Here is a 27339-nt window from a genome sequence, read left to right as displayed (position 1 = left end):
CCTTTTTTTTTTTGCTTTTGTAAAGAAAAATAAGGTTGTGTTTTTTGTTTGAAAGAAAACGTAAGTCAGCCCCCTCCCCGCCCAGCCTCTCCCCTGCCCCTGGGGGGCGCTAGGACCACCGGCCCTGGGCAGGAGGGGCCAGGCTGGCCCAGGCGCGAGAGGAGGGGGCTGGGCACTCAGTCAGGGCTTCCTCAGAGCCAGAGAGGAAGGGTATTCGGGAATGGAATTTGGCTTGGTTAGGCAAACAGTAAAATTAAAAAACTCAACGGCCACGCCCACGGTACGAATGGAGGCCAAGAGGCACCACCTCCGAGTTGGAACCATCTCTGGCAGCTAGAGTCTGGGACGTGGCATGGCCCCTGGCCCCCAATCCCCCCCGTTCTGGGGTGAGGGGTAGGGCAGGAAACAGTAGCTCTCAGGAGTGGGGGGACGTCAGAGCAACCTCCTTCCCCACATGGTAAAAAAAAATTACTAAAAAAGCACCCAAAGCTTAATAAAACTAAACCTCCCCGGCAGGGAGGACTGGGGGTATCCTGCTTCCCAGCAGAACGCCTTGCCTGGCAAAAATGTGTAGAAAAATAAAATTAAACTTTATCCCTGAATGACAGAGTGAAGACCCTTCCCCTGCCGTCTTGAGCCTCCCCACATGAGTCTCAGAATTCACAGAGGCTGCTGCTTCCTCCTGAAGTGGCACGAACGCGTGCACTGACACACGCACGAGTGTGCACGCACACACGCACACACATACACACACACACACACACAGCCCCACACCTGCGTCCAGGGCCCAGGGCAGCGGGACGGGGATTCTGACACCCACAGGCAGTCTCTCATTCCTCACGGCATCTTGAGGGTCCCTGTGCCAGACTGAGACCCATCCTTCCTCTTCTCGGGGGCAGTGGCAGGACCAAGGGGCGTGGGGTAGGAAGCAGGCTGGCCACAGTGGCCTGGAGACGGAGGTCGCGCTGAGCCCACCGCGACAGCAGAATGCTGAGGGTGGGCGTGAGGGTCCAGTCTCATCAGAGACCTGCAGGCTGAGGGGGTCAAACAAGGCCCCTGTGGACAGTGCATGAGGGAGGGGCCTGGAAACGGGGCGGGGCGGGCCCCGGGTAGTGCTCTCACGGCTGCAGGGCTGCTGCCAGGGAAGGTCACCAGAGGTAATAAAATGGGGACACAAGCAGGGAGAAGTGAGTGTGGGGGGTGGTGCTTACACTAGTCCAATTGGGCCCCTGAGACCCAGGAACTCTGAGGGGCCCTGGGCAGGAAACTCACCTGCCTGCCCAGGAGAGCCAGAGGGAAGGCGTAGCCCACAGCCCACAGGAAGGGGCAGGACAAAACGGCAAAAGATGCTGGCCCTCAACGGGGCCTGCCAGGGGAGGTTTATCCTCCACCCGGCTGGAGACCTCCCCTCCCTCCTCCCCCAGGGAGCCTGAGGCGGCCCACGGGACAGAGGGTTACAGTACAAAGATGTAATCATAGCCCGCGGCTGCGGGCTCAGGGCCACAGCTCCTGATCCCGTCACAGCAGTCATGGCGTTCCCGCCAGGCAGGGCTGGATGGTGGGGAGGGACCCCAGGGTCATGCAGCCCCTCGGCGACCCCTGGCTTCAGGATCAGAGTGTCAGCACCAAACACACAACTGATGTCAGCCAAAGAGGTGGGTGGGGAGGGCTGGGACCCCCAAGACCATGCCCAGCCCCACAGTCTGTTAGGTGGGGAGAAGGCTTCCGGGAACAGGGCTCCCTCTGGCGAGGTCCAGGGCCCTGGAGAAAAGGGCGGAGGCGGCAGCCCCTCGAGGAGGGCTGAGGCCGGCAGTGGTGGAAGCGGCATGCACCTGGGCGCACCCTCCAAGATTCTCTGGGTGCTGGGAGGCTGCGGACCGCGGGTCAGCGCAGGCTCTGGTACAGGTAGGCTGAGGTGAAGAGGGCGTTGACAGTCAAGCTCACGGCCAGGAGGCCCCGGATCAGCGAGGGGGCTAAACGACCTTCCAGAGAGAAAACGAGAGACCTGTGAGCAATGTGGGGCTGAGGTCCCGCCCCCAGGGGAGGCGCTCCTGGGCTGAGGCCCCGCCCCCAGGGGAGGTGCTCCTGGGCTGAGGCCCCGCCCCAGTTCTTTCCGGGCACCCAGAGGCCTCCCCATCTGAAAAGACCCGGGAACGTGGGGTCACTGGTTAAATTCTGACTCCTTTTTTTTTTTTTTCCGGCTGTGCCCCGCAGCTTGTGGGATGTTACTTCTCTGACCAGGTGTTGAACCTGGGCCCTCAGCAGTGAAAGCGGAGTGCTAACCACTGGACTACCGGGGAATTCCCAAGTCCTGACTCCTGGAAGATACCTCTCTTCCTGACCCTGTGCCACCAGGCAGGTACCGGGCTAGGGTGGCACACACCTGCACCTTGCCATGGGGTACACCAGCTTTACAGACAGGACAGGACGAGTACCCTGCCCAGGCCTCAAAGGCGATAAGCTGCTGACTGGGGTCCCCCACCCCAAGCTGATGCTGCGGGGTCACATCCCAGACCCCACCTGATTTGGGAGCAGCACCCATTTCCAGTCAGCTCCAAATGATCATTACAGGGAAATCCTGTCAACATACATGTCTCCCACACATCTGGAGGGGGTACCAGGAGCTGACTGCTGGGCTTTACACTGAACTGGGATTTGACGTCACAGCCCGCCCCCATCCCGCAAGCAGAGGAGCCAGGATTTGAACCCAGGCAACTCAGTGCCCTGCGCAGCCTGCAGCCTCTGCACTGGCCCCCAGGGCGCCCACGCTGACACCCTCCTGGGGAACTTTCTCCCAAGGTGAAAGTGTTCTGTATCTGTTCTGTCCAGTCAAGCAGCCACAGGCCACACGCGGCAGTGGAGCGCCTGCAATGTGGCTGGTGCAGCTAAGCAAGTAGATTTTTAATTGTTATTACATTTTAACTGTTAGATGTAAAGAGCCACCTGTGGCCAGAGGCTCCTGCCAGAGGCTCCTGTAAGAGCGCAGATGCAGACCCTAATCTGAGTGGGGATGCTGTCACAGACAGGTGAGATGGGTGGGCCATCTCACCCTCTTCTGTCACCCAAGAGCCCTCGAGGGGCTGTTCTCGGACAGCTCTCAGGAGGTGGCTGCAGACCCGGAGACCCCGCGCTACCCTGCCCCCCTCCCGCACATCACACGGGGTGCAGACCTCGCCAGGTGGGGGCCTCCTCCGCGCACCCTCTGGTGGTCGTGTCCACCACACAGGAGGACGACCGGGACGAGTCGTCCTCTTTCTTGATGGAGCGGCTGCTGCACGTGCTGCCCCCCTCCGGCGCTGACTTCATGTCTGCAGGGAGAAGGGGCGTTTCAGTGGGAGCTCACGGCTCACCCCCAGGGACAGACGCAGGGCAGCTCCACCTCCAATCCCAGGATGGTCCTCAGACGCGGCCGGCCAGCCAGCCCTGCCGGTCCCAACTTGCTCGGCCCGCCCCAGGCAGTGGGCAGTGGGAGGCCAGGTCCTCATTCAGGTCCTGTCCGTGTAGCTGCCGTGTAGGGAGCTGGCTTTAGATCAGGAGCAACAAACTCAAACACCGCCAGGCGGTAGAAGACGACGGCCACAAGCGAGGCTGTGGAGGGGGCAGGTCAGTGGGGCAGGGAGTGGCAGAGGCTGGGGCGTGGGACCTCAGCCTGCCCTTCTACCTGTCTGGCCCAGCGTGGCCAGATCTTCTGATATAATATGAGACACAGGAAATCCACACATTCATGTGAAAGTTCTAGATTTTAAAGGTTGAGGCCTAATTTTAAAAATTCTAAAATACTTTGCGGAAAAACTTCATTTGAGCAAAACAAAAACATCTGCAACCAGATGCAGCCTGATGCATTTTTGACCCATCCCAAGGAACAGAGGAGCCTCCAGGTCAATTGCAAAAGAAGAAAATAAAATCAGCCAAAAAAGGGCAACGTCCTGGAGGGTTCAAGGTCACCAGAAGCCAGGAGAGCCAGGCTAGGGATGTCTGGACTTGGGAGAGTGGCCACACAATCAGATAAGAGCCAGGACAGGCCCCGTGTGACCTCTTGATGGTGTCCCCACCGCTGCACACTGACCAGAGGCCTCCCATGGCCCGCTGGGCTCTCCCGCCTCCGAGAGGGTGGTCAGAGGGCCGTACCCACGGTGTGCTTCGTGTCCCGCGCCGGCTGCCTCTGTGGGACGGGGGGCGGCTCGATGGTGAAGAGGCTGCCATTGCGGGGCGAGTGTTCGTCGGAGCTGCTGGGGGTGTTAGGGGCCTCCCCAGGGGGCGACGGGAACAGCAGCAGCTTCTGCCCCTTCAGGTTGAGCCGGGCAGGGCTGATGAGGGGCCTGCGGTGGCGCAGAGAGCCAGAGCTGGAGGCCACTGAGCCGGCCACGGAGGGCGCTGGGGAAGGGACGGGGGAGGAGGGGCAGCTCCCCGACAGCAGAGAGAAGTAATCTGGAGGGTGGGAGGATGACAGAAACAAAGATGACGATATCGTGTCAATGTCTGCTCTAGTTATAGGACCGGCTGTGGTCCTGGGGCTCTTTCCTGTATTGACCCAGGGAGAAAGGCAAGGCTGGGCCTAGACTGGGGGGCAGAGGGGAGCCCTGCTGAGAACTGAGGTAGGAGGGGCCTGCACCCCACCAGGCACCCGAGAGAGGGGAGAGGATCCCGGAGCCTCAGCCATGCCCCCTCTGCCCCCTTCCCCCTGACTTCTATCCAAAGCCCCTGGTTCCTCCCTCAGCTGAGAGCAAGGCCCGGGGAGAAACCAACCCTGGAGACCTGAGGTCAGCGACCCTGAGCCCCGCTGACGCCGGCACCCCAAGTGCCGCCTCCATCCGTCACCACTGTAAGGACGACAGCATCGTAGCTGATCCTAGAAACTCTCACGCCCATTTCCCAGAAGAGGAGACTGAGGCACAGGGCGTGAAGCACTTGCCCAGGGCTGCACAGCTGGGAGGCACAGGGTTGGGGTTTAAACGTGACCCCCTCTGGGGGCCCGTCTGACCCCAAAGCTCACGCTCAATGTGGCTGCTGTCCCGCCCTGCACACGCTTTGGAAACGCCGGCCCACGCGCTGCCCTGCCTCAGGCGGCTTCCCGGTCACTCCTCTTGGCGTTCTGTCCTCCTCACCTGAAACCGGAACCTCTCTGGATCGGGACACCTGAGACGGTGGGCGGCTCCCACTGAACAGATACCCTGAGTCTGGAGAGGAAAGAGAAAGGCAACACAGGTCCCTGCGGAGGCAGGGCCCGGGCTCCAGCCCCCTCCCCCCCTCACACGGCTGCTCTGCCAAGACCGTCACCCGTGTGGAGCTTTCACGAGGGCACGTTCCCACCTCGCAGATGAGGAGGCCGAAACCCACAGCAGGCCGCACGGGAGGTCGCGTCCCGGTACCTGACCTGAGCCTTGCTTCAGCCGTTTGGAGCCCTGCCCTGCTCCACTAACCCGTCACCTGACCACCTGCGCTGGGCCCGCTGCCCCTTCCTCAGCCAAGTGCGCCCCAAGGGCAGGGGCTCCATCTCATGAGCCCCTTGGTCTCCCAAGCGCCCTGCTGACAGCCGAGCGTGGAAAGAGCCGGCGGCCTCCACGTGCCCGCGTGGGGGCTGCTGCCCCACTGCCCGAAGGGCTCGGAGGGGTCCGTCGGCCACAGAGCCCCGCCTGCCCCTTCCACCCACCGGTCCGGGGACACAGACCCAGGTCAACCCCCAAGTGACTGTGTGAGGATGGCCACGTGGCCCAAGCACAGCCGGAGTCCTTTCAAGAACTGGGGAGGGGCCTTCCTGCTGGGGCTGAGCTGCAGGGACGCAGGGGTGAGGCCTGCAGCGAGAGGTGCAGAGGCAAGTAGAGCAGAGAGAGACAGACGGGAAGATGGACCCTGGTACTGCGCCCGTGCCCTGGACCACCAGGGCCTCCTGACACCTGAGCCAAGGACCCGCCCCAGCAATGGAGACTCCGGGATCCCACCCTGAGACCAGCCTGTGTTCCACAGAACTGCTCTGCCACCCTCGGGGAAGGGGGCCTCCTGAGCCCTTGCCTCGGGCCTCCCAGGGCAACCGGGAGGCTGCCTGTTGACACAGAGAACTCTCTTCTGGGGAAGGGCCCAGCTTCCGGGCCCTCCAGATCCCTGGGTCCAGGGCATTCCATGTCCACTCTGCTCCCCTCCCCCCGGCTCCAGCTGCTGTTCACGGAGCGCCTGCAGAGGCCCTGTCCGTCAGCCCCAGGGCCTGAGCTGGGACTTGCCGGCCACGGGCTCAGGAACTCTGCTGAACAGCCATTTCCAGAGGAGGGCAGGCGGCAGCCACCCTCCACCAGCAACACGGCTCACATTCGGTGACACAGAAGTCCCTGGAGTCCAGGTCTCCGTACCCCTCGGGGCTCTCACCCCTTCAATCCCAGCCTGAAGGCCTCAAACACTCCCCACCGCTCAGCTCACGAGCTGTGTCCAGCGAGCCGTGTCTCCTGCACTGTGGCCCACCCTCTACCTACGAGGACGCTGGACTGCACACAGCAGACGCTGGGCGGGTCCCGGAGGGAAACAGGTCCAGAGGGGTGTCGGACTGGAGGGGGAGGCCCCTGCTTGGGGGAGCTGCTCAGGGGCTTAAGAGAGACACTGCACGTCAGCAAGCCCGGCTTAACCAAGATGCCGCCCACCTTCCTAGAGGCTGGATCCTGCCGCACAGCCCCGCACCCCAGGCCGCACCCCGAGGGTGAAGCAAACCCCGTGGGCACCGGGTGGCTTCCCAAGGTGAGGAGGGTCGTCACGGAAGACCCTGCTGGGGAAGGAGAGGGATGAGACAAAGCCTCCGGTGACAGGGACCAGGTGCTGGTCACTCCGGGGCTCCATAAATGTAGCAGACCTGAACCGAATCCCTGCCCTGTGGACCACACAGAAAGGCCGGGGGCAAAATTCCCAGCCCCCAGTGTCTCAAAACAACGGCAGTTAATAATAACGGTGAGAACGGTGATAAAAGACAAAACCCCACGGGAGGGGACATGGACCCACCGGATGCCTTTAAATACACCACCCGGTTTAACCCTCACGACCACCCACAGAGTGGGTTCCACCACTGGCCTCAATTTTTTTTGAGGGCAACTGAGGCTCAGCATGGTTAAGCCCCTTGGCTAAGGCAGCCAGCGAGTGGACACAGCAGGGTCTGAACCCAGTTCCGCCCGTCTCTACAGCAGAAGCACCACCACCCACCTCGGGCTCAGCCAGAGTGCCCGAGCCCGGCTGCCCCCAGCCCCGCGCTGCCCACCACGGCCCGAGCGCCACTTACCTGCTCGCGTCAGAGAGGGGATGGTTCCCAGTGAGAGGGCCCGGCTGAGGCGGCCGGGCAGCGAGGAGGGCGAGGCCCGGCGGGGAGACCGGAACAGCTGCTGGTTGGCAAGTGGCAGGAAGCTGGGCGGGGCGGGGATGAACAGAGCCGGCGAGGGGCCTGCGACGCTTCGGCAGGGGACGGCCAGGCTGTGGCCGGCGGGGAAGAGGCCGGCAGAGTCTCCCGGGAAGTACCTGCGAGAGAGAGCCCAGCGGGCATGGGAGAGGGGACTGGGTCAGCCCCGGGGGCCCCCGGAGTGGCCTCCGCACGGCGGGCCCCCTCCCCTCCCACGGTGCGAGGTGGGGCACGAGTCGGGGTCCCAGAGGAGGCGTGTGTTAGTTGCAGCAGAAAAGCAGTCCGACCACATTCACGCCATTAGGAGCGGGTGGCTGGGAGGTGCCAGCGTGACCCACCCCTCCCGGCATGCCCCCTCCGATCCCCCTCAGCCTCACAGCAAACTAGGTCCACTACGAGTCTCGGTATTAAAGTGACACTGTCGCCCTCGCCAGCCTCACGCCAACCCTTCACCTCGAAGCAAAAAACGCCCAGCCCTGCGCTGGCCGCTCAATTGGGCCGACGGCCTTGGGCTCCTCCGCGCCGCTACCCGCCTGGTGCCCAGAACCTCCCGGCAGCGGCCGAGCTCGGGGAGCCCCTGCTCCCCAGGGCCTGACTCTGGGAGTCCTGCCGCTGCCCTCTGGTCTCAGACACTCCTCGAAAGCCCCTGGAAGAGCGGGGCGGAAGGCAGCCAAGCTTGGGAATATCTGGGAAGAGGCTCTGGCCGGACACCAACTTGAACTTAGAAAGACCCGTAACGATCGCAAGGCTGCCCGAAAGACGGAAGGTGACAGTGTCTCTTTAACTCGAGAACGGTACAGATCACACAACAGGAGCCGGTGGCCCCAAGCCAGAATATCAACCATGCTTCTGATTAAGGCAACCGATTACAGAGGGGGAGGGACAGAGACAGTTAATACATGATTAGTCCGCCGTCTGGACGGAGCTGCGGGAGGTCCAGCCTTACCTCGGTCCCCAGGGGACAACTGAGCCCATGGATAATGTGCCGATGGACGGGCAGGCGGGCTCAGTCCCTGCAGCAGAGCCGGGGGGCTGCCTAAGGTACCCACCCCGTGCCCACCACGACCTTGAGCTCGGGGCACCACTGGCCAATATCTCCACGCCACTGATTTCCCTATTTCTCATCCCTGCCCCTCTCTTTAAACAAGTTTTATGAGGAAAGTGTGGGGTCAGCTGATGCCCTCCTGGAGAATCGCGTGGCCTCCTTAAAGCCTTCCAAAGCACCAGGAAGCCACCTGGACTTCAGAACCAAGGCCGGGGCCCAGTGGCTGAGGGACACGGGGAAATCAAGCAAATCTACGGCGGAGTCTGGGCAACCTGGCTGGCCCCAGGCTGGACACGCCTGCATTCCACCCGCTGACCCATCCTGCCTAAGCCCGTCTGACCCCTACACCTCCTTTCCCCCAAAACGCCTGCGGAAGGTCCTGCCTCTAAATACAAGATACGATTTTGTGCTGTCATTTTAGAATGACATACCGTTTGGCAGGACAGACGACCTTGAGGAGTGGCCTGCAAGGTTGGGGGACACTAGGCACGACAGTGAAGGGCGGTGAAGGTGCGCTGGGACCTTTGGCCAACTCGCTCCAATCACGCACGAAGCCCCGCCCCCTGCTGGGGCCTGCACCTCCCAGAGGACCCTGTCCGCCCTGTGCAGAAGCAGCCTGATGAGGGCGGGGCACGTGGGCCACGGGGGCGGGCACGCCCGGGCCCTTCCAGCGGGTGGCAGCGCGACTCTGCCTGCGCTGGGCTTCCTGTGCCGCCCCACCGGGCAGCCCACAGGCCAGGCCAGGCCGCGAGTCTGCCGAGGGCCACCTGCAGTAATTGGCAAGTAAGAGGAGAGGGTCCAAGTCGGGCTGCAGGTTTCAGAGGTGGCCAGCTGGGCCCAGGAGAAGCTGGGTCTTGTCAGCCCTTTCCTACGCTTCCCAGATCCTGCTCACACCTGGGGCTGCCCCGGAGCTTATAGCCTGAGTCTCTCATCCACCCGGTACAGGTGCTTTCCCAATCTCTGATGCTACTAAAAATGGTGGCACCGAGGGGGAGACGGTTCTGTGGTCTGACCCTCTCACTGGGACATGCGGTGGCATCACTCAACTAGCAGATCCTTGTGAAGCGCCAAGCGTGAGCCCTTGTCCTGGTTCCGCAGAAGACAGGCCCCAGGAGGCCCGTCAGAGGAGCCCCATCTCCGCCAGGCTCCCGAGCGCTGCACAGGGACCGACACTTCCTCTGGCGAGGCCCGCCCAGACCGCCTGTGCCTTCAAATCCCATCTCAGTGAGGCCCCGGCCCGGATCCAACTGTGTGTGTCCGCCGGGACACAGGGGCTCCAGCGAGGGGGCGGGCGGCTGGCTGCACTGCCTCCCATCTGACACTGAGGGGGACCTTTGATTTTCCAAGTCAATCCCAGGCCAAGCCGGGAACAACAGGAGAGAGGACTGCATCTTAAGCAGCAGTTTATGGAGACGAGGAGAAGCACGGGCCAGCAGGGCGCCCGAGGATGGTGGGCCCTGAGCCGCTTGGTGCCCGCGCTGCCAGCTCCCAAACCTGGCCCGAAGCCCCCGCCCCCGGCACAGAAGCCTCTGGAGGAACGTGAAAGAAAAAAACCAGAAAAGACGTGGTGCCTGACGCCCACCGGTCAAAGCAGGGCCCCGGAGGCATTTATTGAAAATACAGCATCAAAAACACTACATCTATGGCCGGGAGTTGCGGTTACAGTAATTGGAGGATCACTAGACAATCATCCACGTCTGCACAAGAGAGCACGGGACACTCGGTGACAGCTGCAGGCAGAAGGGACACGGGCCCCTCCCGGCGGGCTCCTGGGCAAGCGTTACGAGTGAGCCTGCTCGGCCTGGGGCGGGGACCCCAGAGCTGGAGGGAGAAGACGGCCCCTTGATCCCAGATGGTCTGACTGTCGTCCCCAGCGGAGGGGAGAGAGGCCCCAAGCAGGGCCGACACGTTCCCAGGTAATAAGTAAGCCACGATCCCAGTGGTGCCCGCACTTCCTCAGCTGTCGCCAGTAATGTCGGAAGGTGCTGGAATATGCTCTATGTAATGAAACTTTAAGGGACAGGTGGGTGATTTTAAAACATCACACCAAACACTAAAGAGGCCGGGAAGCCTTCCTCGATGAGCTCCATCTCAGCGACACGAAGGTGTCTTTCCGTCCCCACTAGAGGGCAGGAGCGACATCTGCTCAGCAGGCTCCTGGCCAGCGAGAGAGCTGGTTAGGGTTGTTATAAATAATTTAACTTAAATACACACGTACACACAGATGTCCTGCTTCTACTCAACACCAAGAAAAACAGTAATTAGCATCGCGCTGCCAGCTTCCTTGAGAACAGGAGATTCCAGAGGGCAGGGCACACACAGCCAACAGACACTGGCTCCCCGCCTGGTGCCCGCCGCGCCTTCTCCCCGAGGCTGGCCGCCGGGCCGAGGGACGGCCAGCCCACTCCCCCTCTGCCTCGTCAGCGCCCTTCCATCTCACGCTCCACCCGGGCGCTCCCCACCCGGGCGCCGAGGGGTGAGTGGCGAGGGGTGGCCGCCTCGGAGCCCGAGAACCCGAGGACGGAGGGGCCTGGGCACGACTCCTGTTCCCCGGGGGCTCTGCGAGGGGCCTGAGCCGGGCATGCTCCACCTGCCCCTCAGGCTCAGCCAGCTGGCCGCCCTTTCCTGAGTGTGACCCGCACACGTGTGTGATCCGCTCTTGCCTTCCCTGGGCTCCCATGTGTACAGCGGAGGGGTTGGCGCACTTGGGGCCACACCTGGAGGGGGCTCGTGCCTGCAGCGAGGAGTTGCAGGACCCAGGGCCCTGGAGGGGCGCACGGCCTTGGTCCAGCCTCCTGCCACGGCCCTGGGAGGGCAGCCCCCAGGCTGGGAACTGCCTCAAAACGTGGACGGCACGTCAGCCTCCAGAGCACATCCACGCCAAGGTCAGCACTCAGGGGCCCTGGAGAGGGGTCCAGCTCTCCACCCACAGGCAGTAAACAGGCTGGCACAGCAGGGCCTGGCCCAGGGAGAGCGAGGCTGAAGCCCTGTGGGGTCTGCGGCTGCCCTACAGGGAAGTGGGAAGCAGGAGCTGTGGTGCCCTCCCTGAGGGGCTCTAGGGGCCAGGAGGAGGGCAGTGACAGGCCAGAGAGGGACAAGGTGACAATGACCTGGTGTCATGGGCCTGCGTGTCCCTTGGGCTCCTTACTCCATGCTAACCTTGGGCAGTTGGAACACTTCCCAGGCATCATACTGGAGGAAGGGGGTGAGGGGAGGAAACTGGGGACACCCCTGGTATGGGGGGAAGGGAACAGGGCCAACGAGAGCAGTTCAGGCCCCACGCTGCCTGCCAATCAGGGCCGCCTCGGCCCAGGAAGCCTGAACCCCGGTCCCTGCAGGGAATGAGTGGAGGGCTTGGCCATAAAGGTTGGGGTCCTGCCTTTCGAGGGCAGAACCCAGGGGCTTCCCAGGAGAGTGGGCAGAGTGTGTGTGCCCAGGTTCTGCCTATCTGGCTCACAGTGGTGCCCAAAAGATAGAGAAGTAAAGGAGAGAGTATTTAGAGCTTAGACCTTCCCCCAGCCTGGGCCAATTCTCACCACGGCCTGGCTGTTAAGATACCTGCTGACCACAGGAGAGGCAGGATTTCCTCCTGTCCACCTTGAGAAAGGCCTCACCCTACACACTCATGGTCAAGGCCTGTCTGGGCCTAAGAACTGCACTCTCCATTCCTGGGGAAGGAGGCTGAGGGATAACAGGGTCTCAGAGCAGGGAACCCAGGGGGCAGCCCTGTCTCCTCCTGGTTTCACCAGCTCCACGGGGCTTACAGGGCAACGGGCAGGACCAAAGGGACAGACCAGAGAAGCGACGGTGGGACGAGGTAGGGGACTCTGCTCTGGCCCCGGCTCAGCAGCACCTGCCCATGCCAAGCAGCCCGAGTGGTCAGGCCATGCGGCCAGGGCCCAGCCTGCAGCCACCATCACCAACCCATGTCAGGGGGCCCAGAGGCACGGCAAGGTGAGAGGAGAAGCAGGCAGCAGGCCTGCAACCCTCTTCCCGTGGTGTCAGAGCCAGGAAAAGGGCCGTGGCCAGTGTGGGGTGCCTGGAGCTGCCAGCAGGAAGCCACGGGTCAGAGGCAGGCAGCATGGGCGCTGCCCGTGTTCCAGGCTCAGGACGGTGAGGGGGTCTTTGGCCAGAGAGGTGGAGGCAGTGAGCAGCTAGAGAGCACTCGGTGGGCTGGGGGCCTGGGCTGGGGAATGGCTTGGTGGAGCCAGAAAGGAAAGGGGGGCAGGCCTGACTCCTCGGGGAAGTGGAAGGGCTGGGCCAGGACCGGGGGCCCTAGGCTGGGCGGGGCCGGAAGTGAGGCAGGTAAGAAAGATGCAAGACAGAGGGGCACTGTCTGCGCTGCGGGCAAAGCCCTGGGCCTGTCCGTCCGTCTGTCCTCCCCCCGCAGTCACTGCTGCTTCTCTGACCTTCGGGGCCGGAACCTCCGTGGGCCCGTCGCCTTCCTCGTGGCCACGGCTGCTGTGAAGCCCACCAGGCAGCACAGGGACGTGGTGCTGAACTTGAGCGTGTCCAGCCAGCTGGGCGAGGCAGCCTGCAGGTACTGCTCGGCCAGGTGCAGCGCCAGCAGCAGGGCCCACAGGCCAGTGGAGAAGGCGTCGATCCTCCGGAGCCTGCGGGGAGAGCGGGAGTGAGGGCCCAGCGAGGCGGGATAAGGCGACCCCTCCCACTCTGCCACCTTCATCCACCCCCAGCCCTGCTCAGAGGACAGAACCCAGGGCCATGAGGAGAGCGTGGGCCTCTGAACGCCGCTTCCAACAGTTACAGGCCGCGTGACTCCGAGTCAGTGTTTCTCTGAGCCTCAGTGTTCTAGTCTGTACGACGGGGCTAAGGAACCTCCCTCAGAGTCACTGGGAGATGATGTGGACACCGTTCGGTACAGGGTCTGCAACCGCACGGGGAAGCAGAGCAAAGGCCCAAGGGCGCCCACTCGACCTCCAACAGCCCGTGAGGCAGGTTATCATCAGCCGACTCCGCAGATGAGAAGCCTGAGGTGGAGCAGCGAGGCGGTGTGGCCCCAGTGGCCCCTCAGAGCCCCGCCCCTCCAGCCTGGAGCTCTGCTCCCACCGTGCCCCGCCCGCCCGCCCCCCCACGCACCTGAGGCGGCCGGCCAGCAGCATGGCCAGCAGGCAGGTGAGCAGGCCCAGCCCCACGACGCCCATCTGGTGGCTCTGCCCAAAGGCCCAGGCCTCGTGCAGCTTCTCCGCCGCGTGCTTGGGCAGCAGGCCCAGCAGCTGCCGCCAGCCCTCGGTCCCAGGGGCTGTGCTGTTGTCAGGCGGGGCCGAGCCATTGCTACCAGGCGGCAGGGCCGGGGGCAGGGGCGCCCCCGGGGCAAAAGGGTTGCTGGTGCCGTACAGCGCGGTGGTCAGCAGGAAGGCGCAGGCCAGGAAGGCGAGGGCTCGGAGCACGATGACCTGGAGCGGGGCCTTCACCACGGACGAGCAGAAGCTCTGAGGGAGGGAGGGAGGGAGGGAGAGACTGGTCGGCAAGAGGGACAGAGCCACCGACACCCATCCTGGTGCCCACTCTGTGCACGGGGGTCTGGCCGGGGCCCACCTGCCGAAGAACCCACCAGTTCCTGGTGATCAGAGACGCCCTAAATTCTCACACCCTCTTGGCTTTGTTTCTGGTTCACCACTGGGTCCCATTACTCTGTCTCATTTCTGGGCCGTCACCCCACTGCGAGCTCCTGTGAGGGGAAGAGCCGTGCTGCCACATTCTCCACAGAAATCCTTTTGAAGTGATGGTGGCCTCTTCTTTCAAGCACGTTTTTTTCAATCGTTTGCAAATTCTCATAAAAAATTCCTACTGCGGCTCTAACTGGAATTGTAATAAGTGTACAGATAACTCTGGCCAAAATTAAGTTTAAAAAAACAGCAGTAAGTTGTTCAGTCTGGGAACGCGGTGCAGAGGAGGAAAGCAAGGGTCAGAGCATCCCACTGTGCAAGTGGGCGTGTGGCTGGCGCGTGGCTGTGTGGTCGGGGGCCTGGCTACAGACTGGAAAGTACACACCAACCAGTCAGCGAGATGGCCACAACCAGAGGGCGCCTCCGGGGACCCAGGGGGTGGGTGGGAGTTTCTCTGGGGAGGACGGATTTTACTTCTAAACCCAGTTGCTACTTATATCACATTCTTTAAAGCCAGGACATTCCAGCATCTGAGTACAGTGATACAAATTAACGGTGGTTTTAGCCAGCCAGTCCTGGGCTCAAATCCTGGTGACACCACACACCAGGTACGTGGCCCTCTGCAAGTGACTTAACCTCCCCAAGTCTGGTTTCCACGGCGCCTTGGAGAGCACCCACCACGGAGGCGCTGGGAGGAACCCACACAGGTGCTGGCAGGTGCCCAGGCTCAGCAGGGCAGCTCAGAAACCCCTGTCACGCACGCAAATAACTAACATTCTCCTTAGGACCCCTGCTCCGCTCCGTGTCTGGGGACAGGTTGGGATGTGGCCCCACGGGACAGTTGTTGCCCCAGGGAAAAGGGCCTCAGCTCTGCAGAGCTGCCCCCCAGTCGCTGGCCCAGCCCTCTGGGAAGGGGTTTCCTGCACAGACCCCAGGGCTGGGATGCCTGGAGTGCCCCATGGACGCCCCTCGGACCTGCGCGTGGGTCTGGTCGGCCTCCCGGCGCCTGAACTGGTGGCTGAGCAGCAGGGCGCGCAGCTGGCGGTTCTGGTGCTTGATGTAGTGCTCGACGGCCGCCTGGCACGGCCGGCACAGCTTGTACATCTGCTCCAGGTGGTGCCGGTACACCTCGATCTCCTCGTCATATCTGCCCTGCGGAGGGAGACAGAGGCTCAGGGTCTCCAGGGCGCGACCGTGTGCGAGTCGTCCCCAGTCTGCACCTGCTTCCCCTGCTGCCCAACAGGACAAACGGCTGGGAATGAGGGCTGCCCAGAGGCCGGGACACAGCAGGGCCCTCAGCTGACAGCAGACACTCCAGCCAATTCTGTCGCTCCGAAGGACGCACCTTGAGGCCAGAGTCTGGGACGCGGCCCCTGCTTCAGGCCCTGCTCCCGGACTCCAGAGCTCCAGGAAGGCAGGTGACCCACGGGGGAAGGTAGCTCTGGGCTGACACCACCTGGACGCGGGCAGATGGACAACCCAGAGGTGGGGCTGCCTCCGCCCTTAAGCCCAGTGGTCTAGAAGACACTGGCGAGCCCCTGGCCGGGCCAGGGCCCTAGCAGAAACCAAAGGGCCTTTACGTTTCAGGAACAGCCCAGGAGACTCGAGTCCCCTCCCACCCCTCCTCCCCCAAGAGATGCAGCAACACGCCCCTCCCTCCCTGCTTCCAGGGGAGGGCGGGAGGGTTATCAGTTTGATCTCTTGCTGGGACTGAATGTGCCAGAAGAGGTGCCCTGGCTGCCTCATTGCACATGCCTGCCCTTCTCTCTGCAGCCTCCCTGCCTCTCCCCTCCCAGCCCCAGCTCACCTCCATTTCCCTCCCTCCACCATTCCCAGGCTGGGCCTTGGGAAAGTCAGTGTCTCTGGGCTTCAGCTGGGATTTTCTCCTGAGGTCACGGAACCCCCAGACTGGGTGAGGTGACATCAGCTAGATGACAAGGCTGCTGGGCTCCACGGTGGACCCGGGGGAGGCAAAGCCCTAACACCAAGCCTCTCGGCAGCACCTGTCTCCCCTCCTCTCCCACAAGCCGGGACATCGTCCACCAACTCCAGAGCAAACTGCCCGCCAGCCAGTGGCTAAGACTGACTCAGAGGGACACGGACAGGATGGTCCAACAGGGCCCCAAGCTGGAGCCCAAGGACCCTACCTCCCCCTACCCAGGGACAAAGCCCTCTGGGCTGGCAGGAGCTGGGCTTTCCACGATGCTCCCAGGCTTGGGGCCCCCAGAGCAGTGACACGAGACAGAAAGAGCGAGAAGCGAGTGGCAGCTGAGATGGACTAGATCACACACGCGGAACACAGGGCCAGCACGGGGCTGGGGTGAGGAGGGGCCTCCCCTCCACTGCTCGAACCCCCAGCCCCTCCCACACCCGCTCACCTCGTCGCGCGGCGAGAAGGCGGCCAGCTGCTTGATCTTGGTGGTCTGGTGGTGACTGCACCGCCGGCACAGCAGCACCTGGCTGCTCACCCACTGCGGGGGCTGCATGGGGGCTCGGGGGCCTGGTGCGCCGCTCACCACGTGGTTCAGGTGCTCCAGGTACTGGGCGGGGATCGGCTTGTTGTAGTCGCCGTTCTGGGCGGGGAGGAGGACTTGAGTCAGGGGGAGCCCCTCCCTGCGGGCAAGAGCCTCCCCACGGGTTCGGGGGCCGGACGGAGGGCCCGCGTGCCCACACTCCACGGAAGTGGATCGCTAACACTCCCTTGTTTTACGTGCAACGCAGAAGCTCTTCTTCCAGAAAAACTTCACGGGAACCCCCAACACAGGCGATACGCTGAGGGTGCAGCCTGGATCCCGCCCCCCGCCCACACTCCCACCTGGTGTCCCTCCTCAGGACCCAACAGGGGCTGGCACAGGGGTTGGCAAACTCTGGCGATGGGCTGGCTGCCCACGTCTGTGAATAAAGCTTTCCTGGGCTTTATTCACAGCCACACGCGCTACACATGTCTGTGGAGGCTCTGCAGTGCCGAGCAGTCGCAAGAGACCGTGTGGCCTGCAAAGCCTGAACTCCTCATTGCCCGGCCCACAGAGAGCCTGCTGACCCTGGCCTGGTGCAAGGTAGAGATTGGGCTTCAGAGCCAGAAAGATCTGGGTCTGAACCCAAACCTGCCAGTTTCAGAGCTGGGACTTTGCACAAGTCACCCTAGCTGCCCAAGCCTGTCTGCTCCTCCTCAAAGGAGGGGCCCAGGGCCCACAGGTCCTGGATGGGAGGGCCGCACCTCCTGGAAGCCGTTGTACTGTTCGCAGTGGGGGCAGTCCCAGCAGTTGCGGTTCCCATAGGGCACCACCGTGTCCTGGTTGCAGAACCAGCAGTTGACGACGGTGTGTGTCGGCTTCATCCTGTGGACGAGCAGAGTGGAATCAGCGGGAAGGCCTCCGTACCCAGGCGACAGGAGACCAGGGAGAGCATGTGGGAAGCGGGAGATGCAGGCAGGCGGAGGAGGACAGGACGCTGTGTGTCCAACGGCAGGACCTGGGCTTCTCCTTGGCCTCTGAGGCCAAGCCTCCCCTGAGCTGGAGATGCACCAAGAACCCAGGGCCAGCCAGGCCACGGGGCCGACAGGGACCAGGCTCTAGGACCACCCTCCATCCCCGCAAGGCCCGCAGACCTGGGCCTGTTCCCAGGATGCGGAAATGGTGCTCCCTGGGGAGTTTCCAGATGGAAGGCACCTCCTGGGCTTCACAGAAGTCCCCAGGAGAGCGAGGGCCAAGGAGGCCAAGGGGTAGGGACTGCAGAAGGCTGCTCAGCCTGGGGCCACCCCTCCCCAGCAGGGGGACAGGACAGGCTGGCCACAGTGGCCCTTGCCGGCCACATGTGTGCTGACAGGTGGGGTGTGCGGGATAATCCCGGCCCAGACACCGACGGATCTGTGTTCTAGGGCCGGCCATCCATCTCCCTGGCTGTTGGGGGTGTGTGTGTCGAGGGGATTGGGGAATGGACATGGCAACTACCAAGCAAACCCCTCTAGTCCCAAGAATCTAAAACAATGTGGGCAACAGGTGGCAGCTGCTTGAACCCTGGGGTCCTGGCCTTGCCACTCCTGTCTCCCTACTCACCCCCAGAGTCCACCTCCAGCTCTGGGGGTGCCGCCTGGGCCTTCGCTGGGATGGGCAGCCATACCACACACGGACACCCCTACTGTCCACAGGACAGCACGGCCCCAACCTTCTGCGAGCCAGAGCCCCCGGCTCTGCCACCTTCTCCTCTCCCAGCCTCGGCCCGCATCTGCAAAGTGGGAGCGATCACAGAACCAGGGCATCTGCGTGTTACAAGGACCCAATGACACAAGACACGTAAAGGTGCCTCGCAACGCAGGGCGCTGGCTGTGTCACTACCCTGTCCCCGGCATTGTCAGGGGCCTGGAAGAAAGGCTGGCTCCCCGGGAAGCAGAGCTGCTGCTTCTGACACTGCTGATGCTTCCTGGCCTTGCCCTTGCACTGACCATGGGCAGGTTACTAGAGTCCTCCAAGCCTCAGTCTTCTCACCTGTCGACTGGGCACAAGACATGTCAAGTGTGGGAAGCGCTTACAGTGCCCAGCTAAATACCCAATAAATGACAGCTTACACGGGGAGGGCAGGGGAGGGGAGGAGAAAGCCCAGACAGAGACAAGGACATGAAACCAGACCTTGCAAGGAAGGGTCCCAGGGTCCACAGAGGGCACCTGCAGCTCCAGTTCAGGCCAAGGCCCTCAGAATGGACGACAAGGGACCGCACGTCTTCAGCATCACTGAACCAGAGGGCAAGGCCCAGAAACAGCAGCACTGGGCAGCGCGGCTCGTGGTCATGGTGTGGCCTTTGGGGAAAGTCATTTCTTTATCTGGCCGAGGGGGATAATGATAATCCCTGCCCACAAAAGGCTGCTGAGGGGATCGGATGGAAGGCACCTCCTGGGCTTCACAGAAGTCCCCAGGAGAGCAGCTGCCAACTGTCGCCCACATTGTTTTAGATTCTTGGGACTGGAGGGGTTTGCTTGGTAGTTGCCATGTCCATTCCCCAAATGAGAGAACTTAGGAAAGCGCTGAGCTGGGCAGGTGATCAGCGGAGGCGTTTTGACAGCTTCACTGGGCTTCAGGCAAAGAGCAGTGGAAGGAGGCGGCTAGCGTATGGGAACCGCTCTGCTGAGAAGCCGGCACTTGGCATCCCTGGGCAGTTAAGCACCTGGCTTTCTCTTTGTTAACCTGTACCTGCTTCACAGGCTTCTCTGTTAGAGTGCATAGTGGTGTGTCCAAAGGGGTGACGAGGCAGGCCGGAAAACCTCTCCCCTCTGCCCCCAGGTTCTGCTGTCCTCGTGATGGGTCCCTCTGCCCCCTTCACCCCAGAAGCTCACCGCACCACACCCCGCCTCTGGAAAGAAGCCAGCAGAAGAGCTGGCAGCCCACGAATAAAGAGAGATGGGAAGGGAATAAAGACGACCGGTGGCAGGCGAGCAGGAACTGAAGCTTTGGTCCAGGGGGCCAGGCACGAAGCCCCTCCCGCCCAGGAAGTCATCATTTCTACCCTGAACCTCCAGCTCTGTTGCTAGGGAAGTGAGCCTGGCCTGGAAGGAGGTGGCAGGAAGGGGAGGCTGGGGATAAGTCCTGGTCCCTGGGCCAGCGGCTCTGGCTTGGTAATCCCTGCCCAGGGTTGGCGGGGTGAGGGTCCTCTCTCGCGGACAGGGCAGCTGCCTGCCACCTTGGCCAGCTGGGGTCCCCGCGCCAGGAAGTCACCTCCCAAAGCTCCCAAGGGGTGAGCCCTGAAAGCGCGTGCAGGCCTGTGAGCGGCAGACGGACCAGCAAAGCTACGGGGAGCTGGGTGTGAATGTCAGCTCCCCAAGCACCAGCGCCGCTGCCGCCTGCCGGAAGCGTCACGCGCCAGACACGTGGATGAAGTGACTCACATTCGCGGGCTGCACTTGACGGCTGACCTCACAGCTCGTACGTACTGTCCCCACAGCCACGGCGCGGGCCCGGCCTCTGGGCCTGCACCCACCGCTACCAGGCCTGACGCAGGAGCCCTTGGGTCAGCCTATTCTGCGCCCACTTAGCCGGGGTCCTGCTGCTGCTCAGGGAAAAGCCCCTCCAGCCTGCTCCCCTCCTAGCCCTCACCCGCTTCTCCCGCAAGCCAACAACCTCCATCCCCAGTGAGGCTCTGGGTCAAAGCACTCTTCGTGGTGGACAAGATCTGAGGGGACAAGACAGAAGGTCCCTGTGACACAGGCAGGAGCAAATTAGGTGGGTCCAGGCCAGGCCAGGCCACCTCAGGTGGAAGGTTGGGCCCCAGAGGGTGAGCGGCCGGGAGGGTCTGGAAGGTACTCACCCAGCTCCTGCTACCTGTGTGCTGAGCTCTCTCAGGCTCTGCGGGGGTTGGAGGAGGCCTGAGGCAGCCAAGGGCAGGATGGGCCCCTGGCGGGGAGCCAGGGTCAACTGCATGCTCTGGAACCGTCCCTCCACAAGCCCCAGACCCACAATGGGGAAGAAAAGATGAACACAGGCTCCCAACAATGGTATCACCCCCTCAGCCCCACACACGGACAGTTAGTTCCAACAGAGCTCGTGCCCTGGCATCCCACCGTGCCCTACAGGTCTGGTGGGAGCGGGGGGCGTCAGCTCTAGCCCACCACTGGCCCATCTCTCTGAGGGCTGCAGCTCCAGGCCCTTGGTCCAGGACCCTGCCAGGGGGTGGGCACCTGCTGTGAGCCCAGCACCGTGCCACATGGAAGAGACACTGATGGGGATCAGTCCCTGCTGGGGGGCGGGGGGGTGGTGCTCAGAATCTGGGGGAGGCCCAGGCGTCCACCAGTCTCCGCCAGGCCCTGAGAAGTTCCCCGAGAGGGTCTGGCACGCAGCCTGTGACCCTGGCACCACGTGCTGGCCTGGCGGGGTCTGGAAGATGGTCTCTGAGAGCCAGGCTGGTTCCCTTGGGGGGCCGAGAGGTCAGCCTCCAGCAGGGCCCCGAGGGGATCCCAGGACAGGCTCACAGGCGAGGGGTCCTTGTTGGACCCCACACGGCTCCTCACTTGCTCCTCTGTGCCCTGAGTGTTGTCCGATCCACCAGAGAGAATCCAAGGAGCAGCCTCCTGGGCAGCGGGACAGCGGCACCAAAGTGCAACTCAGTGCCACCAGGACCCAGCGGGCCTCCAGCCGCCCGCGCCAGCCTCAAGGCGAATCACACTTAGGCCCACAGCAGTCCAGCCAACACCAAGACGGAAAGGCCGGATCCGCCCTCGGTGGACCACACCGGCCCCTCAGCACAGCGCTGGCTGGGTACACGCTGGATCGCAGGGAGGCAGAGACGAGCGAGGCTCTCCACTCCTGACCCGGACACAAGGACGAGGACAACGACCTCACAGGGCAGCTGGTGACAGGTGCCATAGGAGACAGCCAACACGTGGTGCATTTGCCGTCCCCCTCAAGAACGGGTTTGCCGGGCAGCAAGGCAAATGAGCAGGTGGCCCTCAAACAGATGGACTGCGGGCAAGGGGGGCACCACCCGGCATGCGTGCGGAGAGCAGGGTCCCCCCAGCCAGAGTGCGCAGCACCAGGAGAGCCTGGCAAGAGGTGAGCGGGAACCAGGGACCCTGGACGCCAGGCCGAGGCTTAACTCTTTTACCTGGGAGGCTGCATCCTCTCTGTTTCCAAACACCAGAAAGTGGACAATCCAATAACCACCTACGGGGGCCTCCAGAGGTCTTGAGTAGGGATGTGCTGGCAGGAGATGGATACGATGGCAAGCGGCAGAGCCTGGGGGTGGGAGTTTGGGTGGGGGAGGCACAGGAAGCCACCAAGACTGCCTGGGTACAGGGCACGCCAGCCTGGGGAAGTGTAACTGGGGCTTCCACCTGGCCTCCTATGGGTGCAGAGTGACAGCCAAGTTGCTCAGTGAGGACCCAGAGCACAAGGCTTGGTTAGGAGCTGAAGGGCCAGAGTGAGGCAGGGCTCTGCCGTTTAGCAACTTGGTGTCATAGGGCAGGAAGCCCAATCTCCCTGGGCCTCTGTTTCCTCGTCTGTAGAATGGGGCCAACGGCAGCTCCTGCCCCACGCCAGGTCATAACACACAGTCCGGTCAAGAGGACTCCGCGGGTGGGAAGCCAGGGTTGGCCCTGCCGGAGGCTCTGGGGACCGCAGCCCTTCAGAGAAGCGGGCTCTTCCCCCTGCTCCCCGGCCGATCCTCCGTCCAGGTCCCTCCATCGCTGTGCTGAGCCCCCAAACACCCAGCCGGCCAAGTCCATTTCCAGAAACAACTCTCCTCACATGCCCTCCCCAGGGTCATTCTAAACCCACGCTGTGGCCAAAGCCATTCCTCACTGTCACTGTTTCCCCCACAGAGGGAGAAGGGCTCAGCCTGGTCTTGCTTCTGAATCGTGACAGTGGCTAACTTATGACCCCCAGACAAAAGCCAGCGCTCTGGTAGAATCTCAGAGCCTCCTGGGAAAGGCCTGGTCCTTCTCAATCAAAAGGTCCCAATGCCACACCACGACTCTGGTGTCACGCCACACTGGTACCCTCCTGGCTCCCCTCGAAGCAGCTCACCCAACACTGCACCAAGGCCTCAGACTCCTGTCTCCGGGAGAGGGAAAGCTGTGGCTGGCAGCCCAGGGACCCCCAGGAACAGCCGCAGCACAAGACGGGAGCTTGAGGCACAGTGAGCAAACCCAGTGCGAATCTAGCCACACCAACACAAGTGAGAGCTGCAAAGCCTGGAGACAGGACCTGGCCCAGGCTCTGGTCCTTGGGCTGACATTCCCTGCCCCCGGTTAACTGGGAGGCAAACCGGGCTCTGGACGCACCTCTGCTGTCGACACGCTCTGGGAATCTGAGCAACAGCAAGTGGCATGCACCTCTGCACCTCAGCTCCCTCGTGCATAAGATAACTGGTTTGAACCAGTTGGTCCGGAAAGCCCCTCCAGCTTCCAAATTTTGGGCAGAAGCTGGGACACGTAGAGCTGTGCGTTGTCAGGGACCCCTTGAGGCCACCCCCTCCTCAGCCTGCCAGGCTGGCTCATCCAGCAGACACAGCTGACGTCCCTCCTACCCCTTCCTCCCCCAGGAAGCCTGTGACTCAGTCACCCTCACTTCTTTTCCCTTTGGGTGAGAAGCAGTATACGGTGATGGCTAAGGAAGAACAGACATGCCTTCCAGGTTCAAGTCCCAGCTCCCCCACTTGCTGCCGAGTGACCGTGGGCAAGTTCCTTCGCTTCTCCCACCTAAGAGCTGCGCTTCCACATCCCCTGCTGAAGCTACAAGCCCACCCATTCTGTCTCCAGAATGTTCTCACAACCCCACCTTTTTCCCCTATCCCCTGGGAAGGTGGATCAAGTGGGTTGACAGTGGGGCTGCCCCTGAGGTCCTCCTGAAGCAAGAGGCCATTAAGCTTTTATCCCTGACCATGGAGACCAGCTGTGCACAGTGGGGTCAGTCAGCATGATCTCGGAGCCAGGGTCGGGGGTGGGGAGCCGCCACTGAACCCGCTGGGCAGCCCAGCCCGGTTTAAACACCTCTGAAGTATGTCAGGCTTGCCTGCTCTTGGACGCTGTGGAGCCCGGGGGTCAGGGATGCAGGCTCCAGCGTCAGGATACTTCAGCTCACACCCTGACTCGTCTAGTTAATAACAATTTATGTAGTTCTTTTGTCCCTCAGCTTCTCTAGACAGAGCAGGGGTTGTGACTCCGAAATGGGCTTATGTGAGATTAGAACAACGCCCGAGACAGCGTATGCGGCTCAGAAACCACCGGCCGGTGTTCACGCGACCCAACGTGCCCCTGAGGACCAGGGATCGGGGCTCAAGACGGAAAGGAGCAAGGCCCGACCCCCGCTCGACGCTCCCGCAGGGTTTGGGGGCCCTGCAGACCCTGCATCTGGGCCAGCGCAGATCTCCGCGGGGTAGGAAGTTCGTACGTCAAGCGCTGGCTGTCCCCGCCCGCCCCACATTCCTGGGGTCCCCCAACCCACTCTTCAGCCGCTTCCCGACTGGGGATCCCCAGCCCGGTTTTCCTTCCGGGGGCGGGGCGTGCACAGTGGGTCTCGGCGCGGGGACACACGGGCCGGGCCCCACCGCCGCGCCGCGGCCTCGCCGCGCTCACGGACTGCGAGGCGCGGGCGGCCCCGGAGCCGGCGGTTTTGGGAGGACAGCGGGCGGAGGGCGGGTGCGGGTGCGGGTGCAGGGCCGCGGGCGTGATACTAGCCGGCCGCGTGGGCCGCGCGCACTCACCTCCGTGCGATCCGGTAGAGCAGCACGCCGGCGGCGGCGCACGCCGTGACCCCCAGGCCGCCGGCCAGGCCGGCCGTTGGGTAGCGGGCCAGCAGCGCGCTCATTCCCTCCATGGCTCCCGGCGCGGGCGATGGGCTGTGGGCAGCGGCAGGCGGCAGGCGGCGGCGGTGGCGCTGGCGGCTGGGCCGAGGGCCGCGGGCGGGACGCGGAGCGGCGGCGCGCGCCTCCTCCCGCCGTGACCTTCGCCGCTTTGTAGCCGGCGCGGGCCCGCCCCCTGACTCGGCGCGCTCCCGCCGCGCAGCCAATCGGAGCGTGGGGCGAGCCTGGTGGGCGGGGCGCCGGCGGAAGTCATCGTACCGGCCAGAGCGCGCCCTCCCGCGGCCGGAGGGGGGAGGTGGCGCGGGGCCCGGCCCGGCCCTTCTTCGCTCCCGCCTCGCTCGCCCGGCGCCCCGATTTCAGCATCCCGGGCTAATAAGTCTTTCCCCGGCTAGTCCTGTCTTCCCAACGCCTAGCCAAACCGGGCCTATGCGCGCGACGCTGTTTTACGGCAAGTCGGAGCTTCTTAAGCCGCTTCCACTGAAGCCACTCCAATGGTCAAAAAATTAGTTTGCAGAAACATGAACCCCGCCCACTCCCGCCATAGGGAGGAAGGTAACTAGATCATGGGACAGCCACGCTACGGAACGTAATTCAACTATTAGAACGTCAGAGCTATAGGTATTGGCCTAGAGGGATGAAACACTTAAAAAAAAAAGCAACATGCACATTAATTTTGATAATACTTAAGTTTGAATAAACTCCTATAATATGTGTACGTTTATTGGAACAGACGATGGTTAACACTGAACTGCAAACAGCTACCTCGGGGGGGGTGAAGATTCACTTCATGAAAGTGTTTTAGTATTATTGGTTTGTGCTAAATTACTTTTATAACTTAAAATAAAAGGAAGCTCAAGTTGGGAATATTTGTATTTAATTCCGCAGTATCTATTTCAGTGTTTCACAACTACTCGTGTTTTTTGAGGTCAACATTAGAATCCTTACCGTCCTGGACAGTGATGGGTGATTTAGCGGCAAATGTTTCCTGTTTCCTGTTGCTGGTTAATCTGTCCCACATCCTAGTCCTGTGCCTTCACCAGGAACTGCAGACAAGGGAGCAGGGCACGAAGCCTGGGCAGTGATGAGAGTCTGCCTGGACGCTCCACTTTCTTGTAAGTTAAGTGTCAGAGTAGAGGCTTTCCTTCGCTTCATTTCTGCTTTCACCACAAATGAATGAATAGCAGTGAAGCTTCCCTTCAAAATGTGAGGCGTTGTATTTAAGCACCATCCTCTTTCCAAGGAAGATTGTCTGCAGAACGTCCCACTCAAAGGAAGGGCTCTGTGATCCATGTGGACAAAGAATGCACCCAACAGTTCTGTCCTGGGCATGGCTAGAAGCTCACCTTGACTGGGGTGGAATCGTAAGCCTTAAGTGAATTGAATGGAATGGTTTGCTGTACCTTAGCTTCAGAGTCAGATCATTGAGTAGGCTCGGATGCCCCTTCCACCTTACATTCATCTACTCAGCAAGCAGCACAAACCCACGATTGGTCCAGTTTACTACTTATCTCCGGCGAGCCAGGCAAGCCTCAGAGCCTCTCTCATTTGTAAAATGTGCATGATGGTAATACGTGCCTCACAAGTTTGTCAGAATGAATTTAAATGAGAAAGTAAGTAACACCTTGCACAGTGCATGGCACGCACGGATAAGCAACGAGGGTTTAAAAAGTCTTATACGTATGACTACTGAAAAATGGTGAAATGTCAGTGACTAAGCTTGTGGAAAAGAGAGAAATCAATCATGGGATTTTTCCATTAACAGCTCAGTGATATATGCCACTTTAAAATCCAGTAAGCCCCTTTACAGAGGAAGCATCACTTTCTTCCTGCTTGTTCTCTTCCTACTTCTGGTACTCAACGTTTCTTTCATTTCAATGCCCTGGTGCAGAAGCAGAGAACTAAATTATACCAGCTTAATGTCAAACTTATTACCTCAAGAATGTATAAGTGAAAATTATTTCCAAATAATTCTCATACCCAACTAGTGAATATTAAGCAACCTAACTTTTGACCTTCATATTAGATAAAATCTTGAGGAAAAATTCAGGCTTTCGTATGAACATTAAAATAGGAAGGTGTTGCTAAGTGCCACTATTAAACAGTTAAAATGAGCTTCTGGGACAGAAATATCTTTGCTGTCGCGCATTGTAGAATCACTGAAGTTGGACTAAAGTCATTTATTTTGACTTCCATTTAGTGTTGACAGTTGTAGCAAGTTACGCTAGAGGGCGCTCAAAAACACCAACCGACCTCCTTTATGACCAAAGGTGAAGAGAATTAAACTCAACTGTATTTCAATTTGAAAATAACCTCTTCTCATCCCTACCAGAGTATCTGCCACTGAATCTGATGTGACAGTGCATCAGTGATTAGAATCAAGTATCTTTCTAGATATTCAGATTGAAAAATAACCTTAATGTACAGTATATGCAAATTCCAGTGTTAGAGTTCATGGGAAGACGATCTATCTTACCTGCCTTCTGTCTTATTATCTTTCTGTCCTTTATTAAATTTCCTTTAAAAATGAGGGGGGGTTTAAAACTCTGGTGATTTCTCATTTCTAGGATTTTAACTTTTTAACCTTAAATTCTAGGGTATTTAAACAACACCAATGCCTCCTGTCAGAATAAAAGAGCACTCCCCTAGGGGTGGGCAGTCAACCGTGCTCCCTGCCCCTCTTCTCCAGTGGTGGAGCCCCGAGAACAGGGCTGCAGATGCGCCACGTTCCACACTCACAGCTGACTCGGAGGCTGCCCTCTGACACTCTCACAAGGGACCTGGGCTTGACTAGGCTGAACTGGGGCAAGTACATCCAGGGCCAAGGTAATTGGTAAACCATTCTTTAAAACTCTTGCCTTTGGGCTTCCCTGGTGGCGCAGTGGTTGAGAGTCCGCCTGCTGATGTAGGGGACACGGGTTCGTGCCCCGGTCCGGGAGGATCCCACATGCCGCGGAGCGGCTGGGCCCGTGAGCCATGGCCGCTGAGCCTGCGGGTCTGGAGCCTGTGCTCCGCAACG

General features: G+C 61.2%; 1 protein-coding gene across 3 annotated transcripts; it reads right to left on the bottom strand.

Annotated features, from left to right (window-relative positions):
• Window positions 1–27186, bottom strand: TMEM201 (transmembrane protein 201). Of its 3 annotated transcripts, XM_032638903.1 has the most exons (11): window positions 24225–27186; window positions 17256–17376; window positions 16417–16611; window positions 15014–15190; window positions 13509–13861; window positions 12821–13024; window positions 7253–7485; window positions 5106–5177; window positions 4129–4428; window positions 3171–3308; window positions 1–1982 (listed from the first exon to the last, which is right to left on the bottom strand). In XM_032638903.1, exons 1-11 carry the CDS (start codon window positions 24335–24337, stop codon window positions 1885–1887), a joined length of 2004 nt encoding a protein of 667 aa, XP_032494794.1. In that variant the 5' UTR covers window positions 24338–27186; the 3' UTR covers window positions 1–1884. The 3 variants fall into 3 exon arrangements, with proteins under 3 accessions (XP_032494794.1, XP_032494801.1, XP_032494811.1); XM_032638910.1 differs by lacking the exons at window positions 1–1982; window positions 3171–3308; window positions 4129–4428; window positions 5106–5177 and adding an exon at window positions 5273–6748; XM_032638920.1 differs by lacking the exons at window positions 1–1982; window positions 3171–3308; window positions 4129–4428; window positions 5106–5177 and adding an exon at window positions 5273–6745.
• Window positions 27187–27339: the final 153 nt, after the last annotated feature.

This window comes from Phocoena sinus, chromosome 1 (genome assembly GCF_008692025.1).
Source record: "Phocoena sinus isolate mPhoSin1 chromosome 1, mPhoSin1.pri, whole genome shotgun sequence".
NCBI classification, from domain to species: Eukaryota; Metazoa; Chordata; class Mammalia; order Artiodactyla; family Phocoenidae; genus Phocoena; species Phocoena sinus.
Note: the sequence above shows the minus strand (reverse complement) of the source record. Positions and strands in the feature narration are given on the sequence as shown.